Raw genomic sequence first — 24,710 nt, forward strand, 5'->3', positions numbered from 1 at the left:
CATTAACACAGCTAAGTGTATTTGTGGTTGAGTATGGACTGATATTTGTTACTTAACAAAATTATTTGATTCTATGCTGAGGTTATGGATCTGTCCCTGACCACCCTGACCAGCAGATTGAACACACTGTACAGCATTTCTACAAGGTCTCTATTTCTGCCAATTCTAACACATAATACCCCATTTGGAGCGTGTGAATTTGAATGCTATTCACGGTCCCTATTACCAAATGTCCTCATCTAAGAGAGTGCACTCAGCAATACGAATCAACCTGAAAGGGATTGAATTGTTGGGCACCACTGTATTTTATGCTGCCAGTAAATATATCTATCTTGTTCATAACAATTTGCAGCTCTGTGTTTTGTAATCATAAAAAGGATAAGTTTGGGGGAGATATGAGAGCCGTTCTTTTGAGAGTGCTGATTACAGCAGGCACCATCTGCGTGGAGCACACAGCTGCCTGCCTCATCAGAATACCTAATATTCCAATGGAGGGGCTCTAAGTATCTGGCAAACCCAAGTAGATAGATAACAAAGAGCCTATTAAATAACGGACAAAGTGGCCTGTGAAGGTAGGGGTGGGGGATACGGGAGTGTGTGGTGGGAATTAGTCTTTTAGCTCCACACACACTCTGAGATGAGATAGCCCCAAGTTCTAATTAAAATTCTCATTCCCATCTAAGGTGGTAATTTTGATCTGAGGAAGAGTAGAAAGTTTGATGTCTTGTAGACAGCCTGCTCCTGTTCCAGCTCTCTCTCTCTCTCTCTCTCTCTCTCTCTCTCTCTCTCTGTATTTCTCTTTCCTCAGTCTTGATCAAAATCAATGTTATCTGCCCAACCTGGTAATTCTTCCTTGCCCTTGCTCACCTCAAAGTCATGTTGGAGCTGTCTAATTTACCAAAATAAAATAAAAAATAACCTCCCTGCTACATTAAAAAGCATGAAATGTGAAAGCAAACAGTATGTTAGCATCCGATGTCTAAGGAAGATCTTTACTGCAAATTCACTGCTGGCCAAGGAATGGACGGGAACTAATTATTTAACACATGCCACAGTAAGTCACAAAACAGTGTCACATACACATTACATTACAGGAGTAACTATACCTTGGCAAATCGTCTTTGTTTACACTGCCAGTTAATCATGATTAGCCATGTACTGCTAATCTTTTTTAATCTATTATTTTCATAACTAAATAATAGTCTTTTTTTTTTTTTTGCAAATATGGCAAACATTTGCTGGTTTGCTGTTTCTCCAGTGATTCTGATTTTCTGCTTTCATGACAGAAAACTTTAAAAAAAATTATTACAGTTCTGTTTGGATGGAAAAAACACATTTTTCACATTTTTCTGACATTTTGTGGACAAAACTATTAAACGAGAAAATAATCAACCTTGTAATCATTAAAATAATCATTGGTTGCAGCTGTAAATGAGTATTTATTGTTTAGCTAATGTCTGTGTACAGTGTGGGAGCAGATTTGTTAAACAGACAAAAACAGAAAAGCTGTAATCAAATTTGAGAGAGGGGGGAGGCAGGGATTTCCACAGTCACAAACACATTTTTGGTATTATCATGCTTATGTAATAATGTTGAGAGCTAAACAAAAATTTGGGATTGAAATAAAATCAATTGGCAAATCTTTTGAAAATTGATTTATGGTCTGAGTAATTTGTCACAAAACAAAACTGCCGGTTCTTCTCGTGTCTCTAAATCTTTTGCTTTTCTATGTTTTACCAGCTGACAGTAGCCAGACAAAACAACACATTTTTATTCAATTATCTACAGCTGATTGTTTCTCAATCAATTAATTATTTGAGAAATAATTGGCAGACAAATCGATAAGGAAAATAATCGTTAGCTGCATATCTAGTTAAAGCAGACCACACCTGACCGTGCCTATCTTTGATCGTGGGTTTGATCAGAGGTTCAACAGATTTACCCACAAAGCCCCACAGGTCAGTTAGAGGTCAATGGTTTCTCTCCACATGGGATCAAATTTTTATATAATGCCACTTTACTGTAATTATCGCCATGTTTTGGTTCATAGGGCACAGTGAGGATGTTTTTTAATCCTTTATTTATAACTAAAACATCCAATTTTTACAGAATCCTGAGATATGTGTTAATTGCTGACATACAGTTGAGGGGGAGCATTATGGACAGACCTGCCGACAGACCACATGGACATACAGACGGAGGTCATAATTGCATGCATGCTCCTAAACTGCAACTTGTTTTGCAAGTCGTGTTTACTATAGTGCGTACATTTTTTTTTCCCTCCATCTAATAGTCAATCTGAGCTCTCTCTCTCTTGCTTTTCCCTTTTCTCTGTCCTTTTTTTCCAGCTCATTACTTCTAAACAATTATACTTTGGTAGAAAGCCTCTCAGTCGCAGCCTGCTGCTGGCTAAAATGAAAACAGTCAGTGCGGAGGCAAGACGATGGATCACAGTGTCAACGCCAAAGTTATCATCACCTTGCTTGATTTATACTTCTTTGGTGCTTTTTTTTTTTCCCCCCAGTGCACCTCGTTCATACACACACCTACACAGACACACATCCAGGCGCGGACACACACTGAAAGTTTTCTCAGATGAGCAGGCTGCCTCGGGTGGTGTTAGGGGGCTAACTGAATTGACATCATTCTGATAGAGCGTCTTCATTGAGGCTGTAAAATTAAACAGCCAATTTCACCTTGTAATTGGATAGTGAAATATCCGTGGTCAAACTCCCTGCCATGAGACAGTAGCATAATGCAGTGAGGGGAGAGAAAACATAGGGCAGATCGTAGCATTTAACGGTCACAGTGGTGTAAAATCAGCCGACTTTCTACGACACCACATCAAGTCTGAATCCACTCGTAGATCGACTTTCAAACTACGTTCCCTTTTTGCTGCCATAGAGTGAAAACGGCAGACAAGTGGCTCAACAGCTACAGTTTAAAACAGACAGTTGGTATTCACAGTAGCACGAGCTAAATGATAGACATCTCAGGGTCAGACATTAAGAATTCTTTCAGTTAGTCTCTTCCAAGCAGCAAAAGCAGAACCTTTAATTGCCATAAATATACTGATTAACAGGCTGGAGCTCCTGTGATGTTTTTCACCCTGCTCACACATTGGGCAAAAATAGCATTTACAGTACAACGTATTTGTTAATTACCAGCATTTGAAAAAGGGAATAAAGGGGGGTAACACACCAGCAGATGGCAATGCCTGAGGGGTTAAGCTTGCTCTTTCTCACCATACTGTGTTTGCCGATATAAGCCACAGAAACACCACCCTTGGGTGGTATGAACTCGGCGTGAAGGAGTTAGTGCCTTTGCTAGGATCAAACACTGAAATGAGGCGTGATGATGAGCCTGATGATACATGCTTCTGTCTCCGAGCCTCGGCCACAGAGGGCTTCCCGTGCCATCCATCCCTCCTTCTTCTCACATTCCCTCGCCCTTAACCTCAGGCTCTAGCGTTTGAACTTAACTTCAGAAGACCCTCAAATCTTTTATTTAAATTTTTCTTTTCAGTTGGCCACATGCTACTGGTTAATTGGTCCTTTTATTATTGACCAGTGTGGAGGGGTCTATTGTAGTGAGTGGTCATGGAAAGTGTCCTCAAAAGAAAAACAACAGCAGTGTTTGCTTTTTCAAATGACTCAAACGAGGTGTATCACAACTCGAGGTTCTCTGAATTATGACGACTGTCTCTGAAAAGCAAAGGAAGTAGTGTTATTCATGCTGAAAAAGCTTTAAGGGATAAGGATAGGGTGAATGGTTGGATCAAACTGTGTGACTTTGACATGATCACTGTTTTAATCCCATTTCCTACCAATATTAAACATTAGTTTCTTTTCATCATTACCACAATCAATGTCTAACCCAAGCAGCAACCAACCATGACATCACCCATTGGTTTGTGAACTTCCATTCAGGCAGTATTTTGGCCGTCGCAATCTTGCTATTTTGGAACCAGAGGTGACCATAGTTGGAAGAGGTGGGGAAGAGCTAGTGGTGGATCTGATTCGATCTGATTGAAAACCCGAGGACACTACGCCCCGCCCTCATATAGCAGAAACCTGACTGCACCACAGGCCTGTCAATCAAGCAGACACGGCCCAAAAAATACCACTTTTTGAGGCCTAATATGTAGTTAATGATGCAATTTTTTTCAGATGGAAAGCCAGAAAACGAATAAGAAGTACGGACTTTTGTAAATGAGACCATAATGACTTGTGGAAAAAATTTATTCACAATGTATTTAATGAAAGAACTGAAATGAGAATCTATGAAGCCAGACTGTTTTTGCAGCCAACCCCCAGTGGTACTCAGTGGCATTACACATTATGGCATTTCAGCAGTGGTTCCATTTTTTAGACCTGGAAGCAACATCTACTTTATACATATTCTATGGTCCAACCTTTAATAAAATAGTTGTTTCAACCCAAAGTACAATCTTTCCCTCAGCTTTAACAGGTATTTTTCTTCCCAAAATCAAACCAAACCTTGACGTAGTAGGTTTGGGGCAACACTGATATGGGTTATCGGAAATGTTGGTACAGTCCACAAAACCACACTTGTCAATAGCATACTATTAGTTCAACAGTGCACCAAAGTCGCATTCATTAGCAGCTTCATTCATCCTTCAGCAGCTGATTTGCTACCAGCTGACTTGTAACCAATCATATTCAGGCAGGTGTTCATTGTAGCCATTCAAATCTTACACTTCTATCACTGCTAAAACTCCTGCCAAAGCAATTTACTGTCATAACTCCAGTCAACATCCCAATCACCCCTTCATGTACAGAGATTTGTCTTTATGCATTTGTTGTTCTCTTGGCACCATCCATGTTGCTTTGTGTATAAGCATTTGCTTTAATCAATTCCTTGATGTGCATGTTAAAAAAATGAATTAACACTGTAGCCATGAGAGCTTTTTTCATAAGCAACGATAGATACACGAGGGTAGTTTAATGTAAGAGAGATGAAGACATTTCTCTTGGTATTGCAGACCTTGTTCGGTGCACTGAAACATGCGTGCAGTAAACACGAGGCACTATGGGAAAAACAACAGCCAATAACAATTCAGACTGTTTAACTTGCGCATAAACAGTCTAGTCAGCCAGCCAGCCGAGCAGTCAGTGTCAGGGATGAGACAAGGCCATAATCCAATTCTGGTTTTTACACGGCGTCATGCCTTTACCTTTGACAGCGTGATTGATGTGTATGTAAATGTGTTTTGAGGAGTGCTGTGAGCAGCTAGTTAAAGCAGACATTTAGGGCTGCTCTGTCAAAGATGGATGGAGGGAAGGAGAAAGAGAAGAATAAGGAAGGAATCCAAAATAAAGACAACTATTGATCCATGAATGAAGGAAGATGGACATTGGAGGAGCCCTAGACAAGGCGTTATGTAGCTCTCGAGCGTCACTCTGAATTCACAGGGAGGCAGTTTGACGGCTCCACAATGGCATACTATGGGGAGTCTCTATCAAACACACACCAAGCAGAAAAAGGTTACTGCCTTTTCAAGTGCCCTCTCTATTCTCTTCTCTCACCCTGGCCCTTCTTTTTCCCCGTAACCATTCTGTAAGTCATTTGAGAAAAAGCACTGAACCTTGAGGTCAATGCACTAAATAGATGGCAGATTTCTCACAAGACACTGCCAGTGTGTGTGTGTGCGTGTGTGTGGCTTGTGTGTACAAGTGCATGTCTTGATGTACATGTGTGTTCCTGCGAGCATGACTGTGCTTGCATGTACACGTTGTCTTTCCACGCTCTCACACGTCCCCTGTGAGACGGTCATGCGGGTACTAAAGTTTAACAACTTTACTGGAGCAGGAGGTGATAGGAACCTCGAATCTGCCCGCCCGTTTCCACAGCAACCAAGGCAAAAAAGGAGGAGGTAAAAGGGTTGGGGGTGGGAGGCAGAGGAGGGGCAGAGGGGGAAGAAGTCTTGTCTCCATCACTCATGCACACATTCACTGCTATTTGAAGCCATCAGTCACTGGAGTCAAGTCTTTTCCTTGAAACTTAGCATGCTGCCATGAGTCTGTGTAACGGGTACCGGTAATCTGTCTGGATATTGTCAATCTATTATCCTAAGCAGCAGGTTGAATGCATTCATTTTCTATCCATCATGATGGACAAGTAGGCAGCAGAAAACTTCAAATGATCAGACAGAGGTAATAGATTAATTTGAGTTGTCTGACAAAAAGTGTGATTCCTGCCACTGCTAACTTCTGAAGCAGAAAATACAGGGGGAAACTTAAAACACTGATTTAATTAGATCCCATTAGATAAAACTGATTTGATGAGGTGAAACTGAAATTGAGTCATATCAGCAGCAGCAGGTTGAAACAGGATACAGCTGCAGAAGAAAGCGATATAATAACCCCAATAGGGGTTGTATAAAGGTACTTTAACTGGGAAAGAAATTAAATATGAATCAAACGTGCAAAAATAAAAGTATGCAAAATACACTACGCCTCAGAAAGCACCGCTGGGAACTCCACTTGAAGTTATGGATTCTTTTGAGCCTAATCAACACTGCCTTAATGTTATCAGTGGGATTTAGTTAACTCCTTTTAACATAAATATAATTTTTATCAATATCATGACGAGTATCTGTATTAATGTAGTGGAATAAGAATCACCTTTTTGGGGTATTCTCTCTCCTCATTTTCGCCCTTCTGCCTGCCACTCCGCTGATATAACAAGCTGAAAGTATATGTAAGTGTTGCTTACTCATTAAAAGCACACACTGAGCAATTTTTCATTAGAGAGATGGCTGCTTTCAAGCTCTGTTCTCCACAAAAAAAAATTGAAGAGTCAAACTTGAAAAGAGGAGGCACACGTATATGACATGTCTCAAAAGTATGAGGCAAACAAATGGAAAATAAAGACATTTTTCTTTGAGACTGTCTGTGATTTTTTTTTTCTCTCTCCCCATCAATAGGAACTCCTGCATGGAAATGGAAAAATGGATTGATGGGAAACAGAATACTCATTTCCCGTAAAATGTTTCCAAAGCCATCAGATGACATCTAACAATGAAATAGGAAAAGATGGAGAGAAAGAAAGAGGAGAAGAGAAATCGTGAGAGAGAGTGCGACAAAGAAAGAGACCCTGCATACCTCCTCTGTGCCCCCTTGTGCCCTCTGGATCCTGCACTCTGCTCTGCTCTGACTCTGATGAAAAGGAGGCCGCAATCCCTTTCAATTTGGCCAGTGAGCCCCAGTCCTGTTAAAAGCAATCGACTGGCTGAACAGAGGCACTATATCATAATATGCAGGTGCAGACGATCCCGGCAGAAGAGAGAGGGGAGACATGGCACCTTAGGAGAGAGAAAGGGACTCTGGCATCCATCTCTCTCACACTTAGGCTGACGCTCAACCATGGGGCAGAAACACACACACACACACACACACACACACACACACACACACACACACACACACACACACACACACACACACACACACACACACACACACACACACACACACAGGCCGGGACCAGGCAGCAGTGGGAGATCAAGAACACGAGAGGCGAGAGAGAATAGAAAAGTGGAGGAAAAATGGGACCCGTCACTTCCTTCATTTTTTTTTTTCTTTTCACTTCAGGAAAAAAAAGAAAAAAAGGACTAGAAAATGTATTTTGTGCAAGTGGGGAGTGGGACGGTGAAGAAAAGGAGAGAGATAAAAAAAAGACCTCTCTGGAATGAGAGCGAGGTGTTTGTTTGTGTTGGGTAAATGCCTCTGTAGGTGTGGTGAGGCCAGTGGCTTAGCTAGAGCTGTTTGTTATCGGGGCTCTCCAGGCCCCCCAGGCGTGCCGAGCTGCTGGCCCAAGTCAGTGGGGCTGAGCCTGGGGGAGGGTAAGGAGTCAGAGCCCTCGCCCGAGGATGGGTGAGAGGCCAATGGGCTGGAGAGAGCAGGAAAGGCCTGAAGAGGGTTGGAAATTCCACATGAAAGATCTGATTTATCCTACAAATATTCCATTTATTGACACCCCCTGCCATTTCCCACCCAGAGTGTAATTAAACATCTTAGACCCAAGTGCTGCAGCCAAGCCATGAGGCCAATATACTCAACAGCGTATGAATGTTGAGTCTTCTCGGCTCCATAGAGAACATCAGTGAGTGCTGTACATTGAGATTTTAGGACTTCTGGTACACACTTGGCGTGTAAGAACATAAACCATTCATACCCTTTCATCCACTTGAGTGACTGTACTGTGTTAACACCGAGGAAATGGATGCTGAGAGCTCATAGTACAGGCTCAGGTCAACGACTTGATAACATGTGACGTCTGATCTGCTTCAGAGAGAATTCCTAACGCATGCAGTTGTTGAGTGGTGAGGTCTGTAACTTGAGGCGAAGATGAAACGGCTGCAAGTCTGCAATCATACAGTTGAACCATGACATGTCAGTCATGCTTGGCTTTCGGCTGCAGCTTATCAGTGAACACATTGGGTTGGATCCATCCTCTGCATCTACGCTTGGAAAGTAATCTAAGCAAAGAAATACCAACCAATATACATGTGACATGTAAATTAGCTTGCAGACACACATGATTGAGTCCACAGACTAGGTAGTAGAAGACAGGATAAATGCACACACACTTAAAGAGCAACCTGGAAGTTGAAATATTTATTGAATTTAGATTGTATTGTACTGTATATAAAAATGGACGGAGCTTCTATGTCTGAAAAGTGAAGCCTATGTGGAAGTGCCATGAAGTGCAATACTACTGAGGGCCACTAGGGGCTGACTCCAAACGGCCTTTGGCTCCATTCAAAAGTGTCAACTTTTCTCATGAAACACAGAGTCAACAAATTTTTTCTGCAAATCATTATGGTGTAATTTGTTATAATCACTCAGTCTGATTAATTTTTTTGGTGGTCCATCTAAAAATGAATCCATATCTTATTTGATTTTAACCCTCAAAAAGACGTACGTTTGGTGCAGTCAGTGTTCCGCTATAGGTGGGTGGGTGTAGTTTTGTTGGGTTCCCAGTTAGACTGAATTAGATCCACACCTCAGTTCTGCCCAGCTCATCCAAATGTTTGCTAAGAAAAAAACAAGATGGCCACGGACAAAATACCAAACACTTCAAAACGACAAACCAATGGATGATGTCCCACTTGGTTGCCACTTGATTAATACTTCAGATTTAATAGAATGTGTGCAAGAGTGTATATATATTTTCCTTTTCCTTATACTGCTCATTCTGACTTGAATCGATGACTCTCTCTGTGTATAAAAAAACCAAAACATTTTAAATGTTTTTTATTTGATGAGTCCAAACACAAACTGTTACTCACTCTGCCAACACTTAAAAACTGTAAAAAGATGAAATTACAGTTTACCACATGTCTCTACCACCTGCTGCTGTTTAGTTATCAGTTGATGGAAATATAACATCATACCTGCCACCTTATATGCTGCATACACTCCATTTAAATGGTTCAAATAGATGTCTTCACCCATGTGGTGTAACAAGCAGCACACTGGAAAGCCCCAAAGGAAGCACAGCCTCTCTCTTTCTGTCCCTTGTGGTGAATGCAAATAACGCAATGTGGACTTTCAGTATGTCTGACTGTGAAAGGTAGACTGACCCAGCTCACACTCTACAACTCAATTTCCTCACCAGAGGTTGACTTTTCTCTTCAGTCGCTGCTTGTCCCTTGGCGGCTATGATCTATTATAAATATTCAAATATATATTTTCAATTTTGTCCGCATGAACACAGCAGGTTCGAATTCACATTTATTATATTCAAACTTGAACAAGCTGGACTTCTTTCCCTTAAGTGATGTCATGTCCAGTTTGTTTGTTTTGAAGTGGAGGTTAAAACTGCCCAAAAAATGAGTCCAGAAGTTATTCTAGTGTTATACTCAGTTACAGAGGTGTACAAATTATTTTATATGAACGGACAAAAATAAATGTTTATGTTATGTGAAATGAAATGTCACTAAAACGTAACATAATTCAAGGGAAAGTAACATTCTAAATCTAATAAAATTTCAGAATAATTAAAGCAGGCCCATGTAATTTAATAGGGCAGCTTAACAGCACGATGTTGAACATTGCCGTGAAACTCATATTATGTACTTTTTAGCTGCACAAAATGTATGGTTCATTGTCATTATACGGTTAGGATTTTACAGCACTTGAGAGTAAGGAGAATAAGCACGAGCTTGTCAAATGTTGTGGTGGGCCAAAACAAAGAAAGCCACCGGGCCCCTGACTGAAGTGCTCTGCTGTACTATAGGTTTTTTGCAAATCCAGTTACTGCATATTTGTTTTTAATATATTTATTCATTGGGGACACCAAAATAAAAGTAGCTCAAGGGATAAGTTCCCCATTTTCCAAGTCAGTCTTAAAACAACACGCGTGCACATGAGCTAATATGGTGGTTCAGCATGTCAGAGTTTGCCAAACCAATTGGATATCTTTCAGTTTTAGAGCCTTTTTCGTGCAAAATTCCATGTTAATAGATGTCAAATATCAGCAAGGAAACACTGCTAGCAATGAAAAGACTAATGTTAAATTATATTTTTTCACTGAACAAGAAATGTCTATTTTGTTCCCATCACTTAAAGTGGTACTGTTTTAAAAGTGGATCTCTTCACAGCTCAAAACTTTTCCAATGTCCAACTTGGGCAGGTTAGTATTACCGTCTTAAAAAATGTGAACTAAAGCTTTAATGGCAGTTTAGGACCATAATGCATACGTTCACAGACAAACACACTCACAGGCATATAAACATATGCACACGCCTGAAGTAAGCAGGTCAAACTTTATGCTTTGAAAGTAACTTTTGACAAGTTCTCCTCCACATCCTGGAGTTGTATTCAGACGAGCTGGAAGTGAGTGCTGGAGAGCAGTCATGTAGAAAGAGAATGCTGTTACTGGAGTTATTAACAGGCTCCTGTGTTTCCCACCTCTCAGCTGAGCTATTCAGAGCATAGCGTTCCTCATCTGCCACAAACACATGCCGACAGACAGACGCAGCAGACGGACACACCGCGCAGCCCCTCTACGCGCTGTGCAGTAATATGTTTTTTGCCCATTTACAACAAATTAAGTTTCTCTCAAAGTGAATTTCAAGCTTGGCTGCCTTTGGAGGGCGAGCAACTCTCTTTTCATTAATTTTCATTCTTTTCCCCCGGAACAAATGATCTACTGTACAGCCCGCTCTGCGTTACTCTCCACTCCCTGTCTTTTTCATTCTCTTGTTTTCTCCCCTCTTTGCTTTCTTCTTCCTGTTTGCTGCTAAATTTGGGCCGGGCAATGGAAAGCAATTACACTGTCAGAAAGGTGTATTCTGATTTATTAAAAGCCTTGAATGCTATCTGTTTTGTTCCTCTTTGTGTCCCCCCCCAGGGAACTGAGTCCTGACACCCAAATGAGATGAAGTGAGTGCTCCCTGCTCAGTGCTCCATCCTGAGAGTCATCTAGGAAGCGGGCAGAGTAAATATCCATTGACAGAGGAGGACAGATAGATGGCTGTAACGCAGCTGCAGGGATGGGAATAGATTTGCCTCTGAAGCCCAAGAAGAGGGAGACACAAAAAGACAACGAGAAGCAAAAGGAGAGACAGAGAGACGTGTCTGCTACAAGGGATCAGTTTGAAATAACCTTCTTCTTCTTTTATATTATAAACCGGCTCCCCAACTATCCAGAGAAGTCCCCTTCATTGCACTGAAAGCCCACAGACACCAGCCATTTGAGATAACTTTTCAGCTAAATTCCTATTAATGCAGAAGCAGGGGAGACGAGAGAAGGAGAGAGAGGGAGAGGACATACACTGGGTGCTAAGCCATTAAGGTGTGTATAAGTTCCAATTTCCAAAATAAATATTATCTATGTCTGAGTAACCCAAAATCTGTGTGCTTTTGTGCCGGCATTATAATAAGGATCAACAAGGGGTCAGCACTGCGTGAGCATCACACACCGAATTCACAAAGCTTCACCTGTGATATTTTAATCTATTTATCGCCCATATTTCTTTCCACACACAGCTGGGCTGCACTGAGTAAAACTATGAAATTAAACACACAGGCGCCCGACCCGCACTCCCTCCCCTGTTCACAGCAGGTGACACGTTTACAGCCATGCCTGATGCACTCCCCGCCCACTCCCGGTCCGCACCACCTCTCTCTCATTACTGCGTTCGCGATCACTGGAGAGATGGGAGAGATGCGAGGTTGGAGATGCGTAATAAAGCATCGAGTATCCTGGGGGAACCACTGGTTGCAGATAAGATACCATACAGCTCTATAACGTACGAACATAGATCATAAACCTGCTTATCTGCTGCTCCCACTGGACCAGACTCCTTAGTCAACAGTCTGGGGCCAAAGGACAGTCACGGCTCAACCTTCCTCTCAGATTCCTGCGCTGGCCTACAGATACCGCCACGCTGCTTCGAAGCGTCTGTTATAATAAGGGTCACTCATTAATGAAGCGAAATTGAAAGCAGCATAAAAAAACAAGAAGTGTTGCCAAGAAACCGCCGATGATACGATGATGACCTTTCCATCTTTGAGGAATTTCCCTTCAGTTCTGATGTTGAGGTGCTGCAGGCAGTGATTAACATATTATTAGATGATAAAGAATCCAGCTCTTTCATCCGGATACCTGTTAGTGGCTGCTGCCGGAAGATACAAAACTTCCCGAGGCCAACGGAGAAACAATTTATGACAAATGCATAAAACAAGGAAACGAAATAGCGAAGAGGCAATGCAAGAACCCATAAAGTTAACAATAAGCAGGAGACAAACAAAGAGAAACTTCGTCAGAACTTAGTTCAGGAAGTTAAAAAAAGAATATGGAGCGGAAATTAATTTCCACCCGCTGATATAGCTGAATGCCTGGTCTTTTTCTTTTGCATTTTCCTTTTTAAAATACTTTTTTTTTCTTCCCCCTTTTTCATGTTTAGGCCACAGCTAATGCATTCATGAACAGGCTGCCACTAAAGGGAAAAAAAAAAATCTGTTATCTTGAGCTGTTTACCTCTCAGCTTGGGGAAAAGCAGTTTACTCTGAGTGGTGCCAGCTTGCTTGACTGGTGAAGTGCTTGTGTCTGTCTTGAATATATGCTAACAAAGCTACAAAATGTTTGGGGGAATATACAGTATGGCTAACATTTCTGATCGCCTTTATAGCCCCATCTGTCTAATTTTCATGCAGTACGGTAGTGAAGAATATTGACACCGCAATAAATATAACATGTTTGGCTTCCATATATAACATATGGTTAAATCTGTTCACACAAAACCAGGCCTGAATTTCACCTCTCTACTGGAATACAAAGTGAACGTTCACATCTAGCGTGTGCTTTCACTTTGCAGCATCACCCCATTGACATGATGGAGTGCTGATTGGCTATTCAGGTGTTGGCCTTTGAAGGACGTGGTCAGTAGTTGGAGGGCTCTCTTCATTACAAACCGATCACAGAGCCGTTCGCTGAATTGCTCTGGTGTCAAGAACTCAGATATCCGAGTCCGCTTTCATGCAAAGTTGGCATTAATTAGTTACCGTAATTAAAACTGGCACTTCGTCACAATGGATGCTGTTCTATTAGTTGATGACAATGTATGATGAGTGCAAAAGCCTTGCTGAGAAGATATGAATGCCAATCAACTGTGTTCCACATAAAAGACAGACGTGCTGTTCCTGATGTATTAGACAGCTCAAGTGTGATTGATAATATATCTACAGAATATCATCCTTTAAAGTTTTAATCTAAAGAAAAAACTACTAGTGCAACACAAAAAGTTGTACGGTCTCTCATTACCACATGGCAGTGAAAGATGCCCAGCCTGTGAATGCTTCCTGTGTTTCCTGTGTCTCCATCAGTTTGCCTACCCCGGCTCCTCCAGTGTGGCTGCTGACCTTCTCCTCTCTCCACGGCTGGAGTGGCTATTGATTGGATCTTGGCACACAGTGTACAAACACAGAGATAAGGGGGGAGAGAGAGGCAGCCAGGCAGATATAGCTGCCGTGCCCACTCCACTCCCCTCTTCTTGCTCCAGACACAGGAAAAAAAAAACTGCTCTCCGAGACTCCACTCCCACTAAGCAGACACCCAGACATGGTACCTGAACACTGATAGCAGACAGGATTAGGTGTAAAATTCAATCACAACAGTCTAAGTAATGTTAAATCACTGCAGCTGACAGTGACCGCTGCTTTTCTTCAACACACTACAAGTGATCAATCATAATCTCGCTTTGATTTGTGAGATTTAAAAAGAAAAATAGAACCGAGTGGATGTGGCATCTCTGCACTGTGATTCTGAGATCAATAGTTTTACTTGATGTGGGCATGTGAACCGAATCTCAGCGTAGTAGTGAGCAAGGGCAGGTCTGGGAAGTTGCATGCAGGCTTAAGGCTGGTCAGTGGCCTGTTCTCTCTCCCACCCTGAGGTCTCTCATTTACACTTTCTTTCCATCTGGCCTACAGGCGGAGGCTGTGCTGTGTCAGAGGTGACTAATAGTGTCATAGCCCTGCCCTCCCAACGGGCCAGCAGAAGAAAAACCTCAAACTGCTGCCTCCGCAACTCCCGGGCAGACGCTGCCTACCAGTGAGAAGAAACGAAAAACGCTTTGTAAACAGGCAAGGTGGACAAATAAGGTGCTTTCAATAGCAGATGGCCGGGGGACCGCAAAAAAATGAGGAAATAGTTTGAAAGCAGGAAGCAGTAGGCATCTTTTCAAAAGAGGCTTGTTAGTATTGTAGCAGGTCAAAAGCGTGTTGTCTCTTTCTTTGTGTCTCTGTGGACATGGACGCCTCAGGGGGAGAAAGAGAGAGAGGTTTACTCAGATACTGTCAGGAGGGTCTACAAAAGGAAATGTTCAGACAGACAGGGACCAGAGCAGCAGATGCAGGGCCATGAACCCAGCAGAGAAGGAACAGGGAGAATTCAAAACCTCCTCCTCTGGGGAATAAGAGAGATTCTTGTGGTATTTGTCTTTGTGGCTGATATAGATGTGTGTGTGTGTGTGTGTGTGTGTGTGTGTGTGTGTGTGTGTGTGTGTGTGTGTGTGTGTGTGTGTGTGTGTGTGTGTGTGTGTGTGTGTGTGTGTGTGTGTGTGTGTGTGTGTAACTTTTAAAGACCAGTGCATTTTAAGAATGGTGGGAAATTCACTTCAAGCTAATAGGCAAATAATCAATTTATAAAATACAAACCAGTAAATTGATTGCTAAATATAACAACCTTAAGAATACATACAACAACAAATGACCTAAGGTAAATAATGCTTCAAACAATGCTTCAAACAATTCAATAAAAAAAATTTGATTGAATGATACATTTTTGTTTTGGAAAAACAGAATTTCAACATTTTAGAAAATATGCTTATACTCTGTGGCTGAGAATAAGATGAGATGACCGATATCACACTCTGTCTATTAAATACAGTGGAAGGCTACAACCAGGAGCTGCTTAGCTTAGCTTAGCACAAACCTAGCTCGCCTGGCTCTGTGCAGTAACAAAATCCAAACCTCACTGTTTAACATGTTATATCCTGTTTTTGTTTTTTTTTAACTTTTATCTATGAAAAACTAAAGTGTCTGCAGGTGGATTTTGTTTCCTCCGTTTTTCTACTTTTTATGCAACGCTAAGCTAACCAGGTGCTAGCTATAAAGTCTTTATCATACTCTCGGTGGGACATTGACAACTCCCTCCCCAAACGTGTGCACTAGAAACATGTTGATGAAAGTTTCATCTTATTGAAAAAAGTATTGTTCTTGTTTGTCTTTCTGTCTTGATGATGTGAAAAAGAGACAAAAAGGCTGTGTTTTTTAAGGGGCGCAAGAAAATATCGAAATATTTTAGGATCACAATATTAAGTTTCGTAACACTGTGCTGATTATCAACAAGACTGTATCGATTTATATTTAATAATTTAGATAGCAAAGACTTGTGGCAGAAAGTGGTTCATTTTGTGTTGTGTTTAATCCCCAACTGCTAGTGAGCAGTATTGTAATCTATCTTCAAACATTTGACTCTTCCAATGCACCGTAACAACGTAAACTGAGACAAATACTGTAAGATTATAAATTTAAAAAAGGTAGCTTTAAAAAAAAAAAAAAATCATAATATATATCGCTGTATATTAAATTTTAACCGCTAATGCATATCACATCGTCAGATTGTAGCCAGTACACAGCCCTAGTTGTTTTCATTGCCAGATTTTTTGGGGGGGATTTTATACACTTTATTAATCCCCGAGGGGAAATTTCTTCACTACAGCAGGGGGGCTCTCAGGGGGGAGATGCTGCAGCAGGCTGCCACTAGCGCGGCGCCAGGTAACCTGACCTGAGGTGCATGTTTTTGGATGATGGGAGGAAGCCGGAGAACCCGGAGAGAACCCATGCAAGCACAGGGAGAACATGCAAACTCCGCACAGAAAGGCCCAGGACCGGATTCGAACCCGGAACCTTTTTTGCTGTGAGGTGACAGTGCTAACCACTGCACCACCGTGCCGCCCAAATGATGAGTGGTAAAAAAAACAACTACATTTTACTGGGGGAACTGGGGACTTTCCACTCACTGTCATATGTAGATAAGAAAGTTAGTTTCCTGCAGGTGAATTCCAGCCTAACAGTAAAGTCTCAATCGGCAGGGGAAAATGAGGTGAAAGTGAAGAGAATCGAGAGGCTGATGAGCAAGTTATATTCAAATCCTCCCGGTTTGCCCTTTTCATTTATCCCGGAGCTGTTACATCTCTCTCCCTGTCTATGCCCCTCCATTTGCTTCTTTTTCTTTCTCCCTCAATTAAACTGACTTCTTCCAGTGTAGCTCAACTGCAGTAAATTCACTTTGGTTACACATCAAATTCATTTCACTCTGGTGAAGTGAATCTTGATTTGACTAAGATAATAAAAAACACCTGCCTTTTAAATCAGTAAACACGATCTCAGTCATAATGATGAAGAGAGTGGGAGGTAAAAATGTGAAAGAATAATTTTCTTACAGTATCTGAGCCAACCAGTGCAGGCTGGATAGCAGAGATTTTATTCAGAGGAATACATTACAGAAAACAAATTAGTCAGCACGATAGAAGAATGCCAGTGCAAATGGGCCTGGCTCTTATTTCCATCCTTATGAGATAACTGGACCCATTAGAAGGTTAAAGCTATTGTGGTGTCCTTGCCGTTTTTTGCCGTTTCCAAAGACTCTGCCTTGAAAATTACACCAATCCGTCTTTAAACTTTGATGCAGCCGGAAAGCTCTCCTCATCCCGTCTCATCCCTTTCCCTCTGACCTGTGTGTGTGTGTGTGTGTGTGTGTGTGTGTGTGTGTGTGTGTGTGTGTGTGTGTGTGTGTGTGTGTGTGTGTGTGTGTGTGTGTGTGTGTGTGTGTGTGTGTGTGTGTGTGTAGTTGTATATGTGCATGTGCATGTGATAGAGAGAGGGAGAGGGGGTAGGGCAACAGCAAGAGAGGGAGCAGACACAGAAAGAGATATGAGAGGGTGGGGCTGGGCTGTCTGCCACCCAGGCCCAGAGAACATAAAGAGAAAAATACGGTCATAAAACCTCTCTATGACTATGAATACTAATACTGACTCTGTGAGCCAAATCAGCCAGGTCTGTCCTCTCCTTGCTCCCCTCTGTCTCTGCTCAGAGAAATTATGTGTCTGAAGAATGAAGTGAAAATAGTGTGCTTCACAGGCTGAATTGTATAGCTTAGTATTTACACTATGTTATACGGAGCAGAGCAGTGAGACATATAAAGCAGGAAGATAAGTTGGACACATTAACTCTTCACTTGCTGGTCTTCACAGCACAGATTAATTTTATATTTTACTTTACCCCAAGTGTTTTCCAAATTTTAACAGATTGTCTCATGACGCCAGGTTTAAGGTAAAAAAAAAAAAATTGATAGTAAACAAACTAATTGTTCTACCTACAACCATACACCAAAACTGTGTAGTATTGTGGCTGGATTTCTTATCACAGTTATAATCCTAAGGATTGTCATTATCTCAAACACATTTTCAAAACAATATTAATGCTTAAGATTCTGTAGCAGCTCTTGAATGCAATTACGTTCAGTAAATACTTTTGTAGTACTTTTAATTGTTGTTGGTGGAGTCGTCCCCATAACCAAAATGATTTCCACATAAGCACACATGGAATTCACAGGAAATGATGCCTTCACGTGATCCACTGTCACTATTGGTAATTGCAATGTACTTAACACAAAGGTTAGTGGTTGGTGGTGATGTGTTGTGGTGATGTGTTGACGTAATAAGATCAGCCATTTGGGCCATTTTGTGTCACCTGACTAGGTTTAGTTGCTGGATGGGGGTTACTGGAACAACAAGGAACAGCCACAGTGAAGCTGGAGCTGCTTACTGTGATCTGTGAAAAGCAGCAAGGTAGTCAAATCTGCTTACACTGTGCATGCATCATGTGATCACGGATGCGTATACCTCTAAATAAAAACAACACAAATAACCCTCTCAGCACCCAGTCTGGCTGGCTGCACTGTACACAAACACAACAGTAGCTTTTAGCTTTCTTCAATTGACAGAGAAGCTGCATAAGGGCAGGTTTGCAGCTCAACTGGTTGACGGAAAAATGTTGGACATCTACAATGAGATGCACTTTCTGCTACAACCAGTAACCAAAAAAATGTGTATTTCCCATGTTTTGCCCATGTGATCACATGTATGACACATGTTCACCACATGTTGCAACATATGATAACATGGGGAAAATGTGGAAACGTTTGAACATGGGAATGTACATGGGCTTCACACATTACATCATGAAAATGTTCCAAAACCACGTTTCCGATGGGCAAAACAACATATGTGATGTGATCACATGAGTTTTTGCACGTGAAATTTAGGTGTTTTTTTCTGTAAGGGGTCACCAAAATAATCTAAACTGGAAATCTTAAGGGTTGCAACTTTATATTGTTATTACTACAGCAGGTCTTCAGCTCCTCTATGTGTAGAGGTATTACGCTTGTTTTTTTAACCGTACCATCAGCCATTTCATGCCATGGTTTCTAAATTTCAGAGTCCTCTCTGCATTTTATGGTCAGGTGCTCCTTACAAATACCTGTACTTTCATGGTACCCCCTTGCAGCAAGCTTTCCCTGACAAATGTTGGAGGACAGAAGAAAACGTTTTAATCTCTCAAGCATTTCTAATGAGTTTTTCTCCTACAATTATTTGATAAGAGCAGACAAGACTGGAGGCAGCGTGTATGATACACTGGCTCCTACTGCCGAGGTGAGAGCTGTGCTGATTACACACAGAGCCATTTACACACACACACACGCATACACACACACACACACACACACACACACACACACACACACACACACACACACACACACACACACACACACACACACACACACACACACACACACACACACACACACACACACACCTAGAGGCTTACAGTCCGTCATCTCAAAGTGCAACAATCCTAATAATAACATGAGAGGCTGAAGTTATGACCGGCAGGCACACCTAAGTTACCAATCTGGGTCTCCTTAATTTGAACACACACACACACACACACACACACACACACACACACACACACACACACACACACACACACACACACACACACACACACACACACACACACACACACACACACTACGCCTTATAACCCTTCCACCTCTAATCTTCACCGCCATTCGACTTCTCTGCTCCAGCCATAACCATTACCATCCCTCACACACTTTCCTCCTCCCAACTCACCACACTGAGTCCCAGTTGTTCCCTCTTCAGGTAGGGCAGGTTCCTGCGCTCCAAGCTGGCCAGGTAGTGCTGCAGTCTGGAGTAGGTGTACGGGTAGCAGTAGGCAAACTGGTACACGTCGTCCTCTTGGTCGAAGCAGAAGGCAAAAGACATGACATAGTTGCGTCGGTGGTCAGGGCAACGGTAGTAGTAGACGTTTTTGGCGGGAAGCCTCTGCCTGCAACAGACAAACACAGAACAGAGACATTGGAGAGGTCATTTACAGCACAGGTCTTCAATTTAAGAACACTAAGTCTAGAAGGTTGGAGACTGAATCAGGCAAACATATTTAGAACAATGAGAACCCAGCACTTCTGCAAGAAAAAGAATAAGGTGCATAAAGTGTTAAAATAGACAAGGAAACAGAGACAACATTTATACAGAGAACTGAGAAATTATAACGCAGAAGTTGCATCAACATGTCAGTTTCTTTCAGAGATGTTAAGTTAACTGAGGCAGAACATATTCTGAAGGAATGACGGGGACGTCACCTGGTAATCATCTGTTTGGTAAGTCTGAGTCAATGTTAAAACAAACCAAACCAAAATGTGCGAACTCAAGCAATTCTCGGATATGTCTCAGTATATTCTGACCAATTTCCCAAACTAACAGGCAGGAGTTACTATATATAAAAGTAGTTGTGTTCATTAAAACGGCAGTCTCCATTTATTATTTAAGGCCAATCCACTAACATGACAAAATGTAACTGATAGACTAAATATAACAACAAAATTGTAATTGCATTGACTGATAGATTGTCAACTAATGTGAAAGAGTCGAAGGTAAACTGACCTAATTACTGGAGATTTCAAGTTTTCAAGTCTTTCCCACCTGCTTTAACCCTGTGCATTGCCAAAGCTATTTAGCAGTTCTATGAGACTTTTGTTCAGGCAAATATCCACGGTCGGCAAGCAACACAAATTATACGTGGTAGTAAAAAGAAAATATGATCCTTCACATAAAATGATACGAAACCTGACCAGCGAGTGAAGAATGAAATGTAAACATCGGTGATGCTTCTATGAAATGGAGAGCAAATGACGGCTGTCATAAATTTTTCTTTCCAATAACCAGAACGCTCATTGTTTCTAATTCATAGGACACCTGCAGAATTTGCATCTCAGTTTGTGTTTTTAAGAACCAGATGTGGCAAACATCTTTGCATCATTCAATGTGACTGCAAGAGACTATGACACAACGAAATATATGAAATCTTTTAAATAAAGAGTGATTTATGTTTGCTGAGTGAAACGCAGAAAATGTGCAAACATAATAGCTAAATTAGCAAAAAATAGCTAATCATAGTCATGTTTTATTCATTACGTGTTAAGTTATAGTGTGAGCGAGACGTTTCGAGGCATCAGGTAAGCATGTGTGTATGCGCTGAGAGTTCAGTATTGTCTTCTTCTTTGTGTGTCTTTGTTGAACTGTGTAGCATGTTGGACCCACAGCTAAATAGAACTGACTGATCGCTGCACCTCATTGATGATCAATGGGACAGTACTGCTGCAGTCCACAGAACTTCTCTGCTTACTCAACATGTTTCCACCTCACACTCTTCATCAGTCTGTCTTTGTCTGGTGTGGTGTGCATCCAAGTGACTGGATTTGCCTCCTTCCTCTCTTCCTCTTTCCACCTTTCGTTTTTTCTTTCTCCAAATCTCTCTTCTTGTCCCGTCACTCACTGACTCTGCCTTGACGGTGTACGTGAAGAAGACCAAGCATGGGGAACGACGGCGCTGCCACAGGAGCTCTGGCAGACGCTCAGAGAGCGAAGGATAAAAGGAAGAAAAAGTCGAGGACGATGAGTGATTGGTGGGTTTGGGGTAGTGGGAGCTGGGAGAAAGGTGGAATAAGGAGATAAGGGGAAGATGAGAAAGCAGGGCGATGGCAGATCTGGGACTGATACCGAGATATACGGGAAAAGGGTGGCGGCTAGCAGCGTAGCGGCTGTTTGATGGCGGGGCTGGCTAGTGAGCTAGCGACTCTGGCAACAGATCAGATGAAGATGCTATCAGGGGCTGTGATAGGAACAGGACCTGATTATCAACAAACAGGACAGACTGCCCTACGCTAACTCTGACAGAGTCAACTTCTCTCCCGGACTCATCCCTGTAGACGGAGGACAGGAAGGACACATTAGTTTTATGTGTTTGCTCAGACACCTTATGCATGAGGTTTGGTAAAGGTCGTACATAGAAATGCGTCGGGAGCACACTTACATGCATATTGAAACACTTGAAGATGTCCCTGCAGGTAGTGAGTGAAACAAAAAAAGCTAAATCACTCAGCCTCTTTAAGGCAGAAGGGGAGAAGGGAGAGAAAGGCAAGGCTGATTATTCCTTCAGAGGAGGAGAAAGGAAAATGTCTCTGCATGTGGTTATCTCAGCAGAATACTAATGCAGCTAGTGGCTAGCTGTACCACACCCAGCCTGCCAACTGGAGCCAGCTTACCAGGGTCGTCTTACAGCCTGCAAAGCTGGACAAAGACGGAGACTAACAACAAATCTTGGGGGAAAAACCAAGAGCAAATTCTTTTATTTTTTGACCCCCAGCAGAAGCTGAACATTGTTTCTACTCCTGCATAGCCACATGGGTTTGAAGTGGACCAAATTGTGAACAAAATTGGCCGACAAGGACAAAATGGCCATCCACATGACACCCTCAGAGCCACATGTACACTCATACAACTCTCATACAACTCTCACACACACACACACACACACACACACACACACACACACACACACACACACACACACACACACACACACACACACACACACACACACACACACACACACACACACACACACACACACACACACACTGGTGCATTACTGTGGTGCCAGCCCTCCGAGGTGCAGGTTAATTAAAATAAGATGACACCTCACCTCTTTACATATTTCCCTGTTTGGCTCTGCCCAACCATGCAATCCCACTTCTCTCCGTTTCTCCTTCTCTTTCTCTCTACTGGGCAGTGTGTGACCTTGCCGGAGACTGGAAAAGTCCTGGCTATTGATTTTAATTACTGCTGCTTGTCCCATCACAGCATTATAGTTATAGGCCAGAGAAAATGGCTCTGTGACTTGTTATGGAAAAAGACTGCCTGGAAAAAGCCTAGAGTACCAGCTGAGGAAGGGCAGCTGTACCTGCTTTAGTTACCGCAGTCACACATATGAATCATAAACATGCACAAAGTCTTCAGCACATGCACGCTAATGCAAACAGTCCCTTTGGTTTTTATCTGAACGGTGGCTGCTCCTGCTCGGCAGCTGGCAATTTGTTTTATCTAAATGGTACCTCCCTGTGCCTCTTCCCTGCCCATCTCTTAACGTGGTACAGTGCCGTCGTTCCCAAACAGAATTATCACTGCGTGGGATGAGGGGGGGGGAGACAAGAAAAAAAATGGAGAAGCTCCCAGCGTATGATAACACACTCACACATGGTTTTACAATTCAGTGATTACAGAGACACAGAAACACAAACAGGAGAAAGAGTCACACATTGAGACAACACAACAAACTCCAACCGTATGTGAGCAACATCAAGGTCATTCCTTTCACTGTGAGCTGTAGGACAAGTTAACTTCCAGAGCATCTCATCGCAGCCGTACAAAATAAAGAGAGATCTGCGGCAAAGAATAGAGAGACTCAAATGCCACACAAAGGCAGAAAGTGTATGACAAAGAGAGAAAGAGACAAGTAAAGAGACAAAGTCAAGGGGAGAATACAAAGGGAGAGGATTCCAGAGGTAGCAGGCAGCCTTTAGCAAGGTGTCACTTTTCTTGCCACGGCTTTTCTACTTCTGAACCATTGGTAGCTACAAACTCCCGCTCTGATTTTGATGGCGCCGGTGTCTCTCTGAAGTTTCAAGATGAAGGCTTATAAATTGGTAGCTTTCATATGGGCGACAACTTGTCCATATTTTCAAATCAATCAGGCGTAGAGGACACGCCAATCACCGCTGCTCGGAGCACTCTCACAGACAAAGGCAAAAAACATACAGGGCAACCCTCACAAGGCCTAGACACGCAAACACACGCGCTCATCCACTCCCTTTTATTATATATATCACTGTTGTCACTTTCGGCTTGTCTGACGTTTATCCTGTCAACTGTTAGGAAGGTTAAATGTCTTCCAATATGCCCGTGCAGCTGTCAAGCTCCACAGATCCCCACCAGCTCATTTAAAGTGAGTAGTTAGTCCGTTTGGCAAACATTTCACATTGAATGACATATTTCCTTACTCCCTCTGTGTTACTGCACCAATAATTGAAAAGGCAATATTTCTTGGCACTCTAAAATTATGCCAGATGTTAGATAGGCTTATTGTTTTTTTAAGCGCAGCTATGTGTTTTTGTTTTGCATACCAAGTCAAGCAGAAAAAACGCCTTCGAATCATCTCGGGTTTCAGCCATGTTTATGTGCAAGGAGGTGACGACACACCTTTGTGTGCATGTGTGTGGAAACATGACGGCATATATATTCTCAGAGCATCCACCTATCTTTTTTGGATGCAAATCAAGTTGCAACAAAAGCTTTCTGGAGACACTGTTACTAGGCAACCTGCGCTTGCTTTGTAATTTGTTTGGCCCACCGTATATCGTATGTGGTGGTACAGTATATTTATTAGAATGCAGCTCCATGACAATGTGTCCTTCGATTGGGACTTTAAGGGGGAGAATCAGATGTATAGCAGGAAGTCATGGATAGCGTGGCAGTCTCAAGTGTGACCGTGTTGAGAAGAGACTCAGCATAGCGTTTGTTTTCACTGTTTTTAGAGGTTATCACAATTTTCTGCTGCAGTGTGTGTGTGTGTGTGTGTGTGTGTGTGTGTGTGTGTGTGTGTGTGTGTGTGTAGGCATAAAGTAGATGCACATTACAGTCGGGGCTGATGATGTGAAATAACTAGGGATTAATGCTGCAGGTG

The 24,710-nt window shown here is 42.2% G+C and overlaps 1 protein-coding gene across 6 annotated transcripts in view; it reads right to left on the reverse strand.

Annotated features, from left to right (window-relative positions):
* Positions 1-24,710, reverse strand: part of LOC138621179 (cytosolic carboxypeptidase 6-like) — a 293,612-nt gene that overhangs the window by 108,893 nt on the left and 160,009 nt on the right. For all 6 annotated transcript variants that reach the window (XM_069699018.1, XM_069699012.1, XM_069699016.1 and 3 more), the window contains one exon: positions 19,742-19,958. In XM_069699018.1, the coding sequence (XP_069555119.1) occupies positions 19,742-19,958 (217 nt within the window). The remainder of the gene's footprint in view (positions 1-19,741; positions 19,959-24,710) is intronic.

This window comes from Brachyistius frenatus, unplaced genomic scaffold (genome assembly GCF_029030835.1).
Source record: "Brachyistius frenatus isolate BFR_SWC_R1_liver_20210118 unplaced genomic scaffold, ASM2903083v1 Contig_29, whole genome shotgun sequence".
NCBI lineage: Eukaryota > Metazoa > Chordata > Actinopteri > Embiotocidae > Brachyistius > Brachyistius frenatus.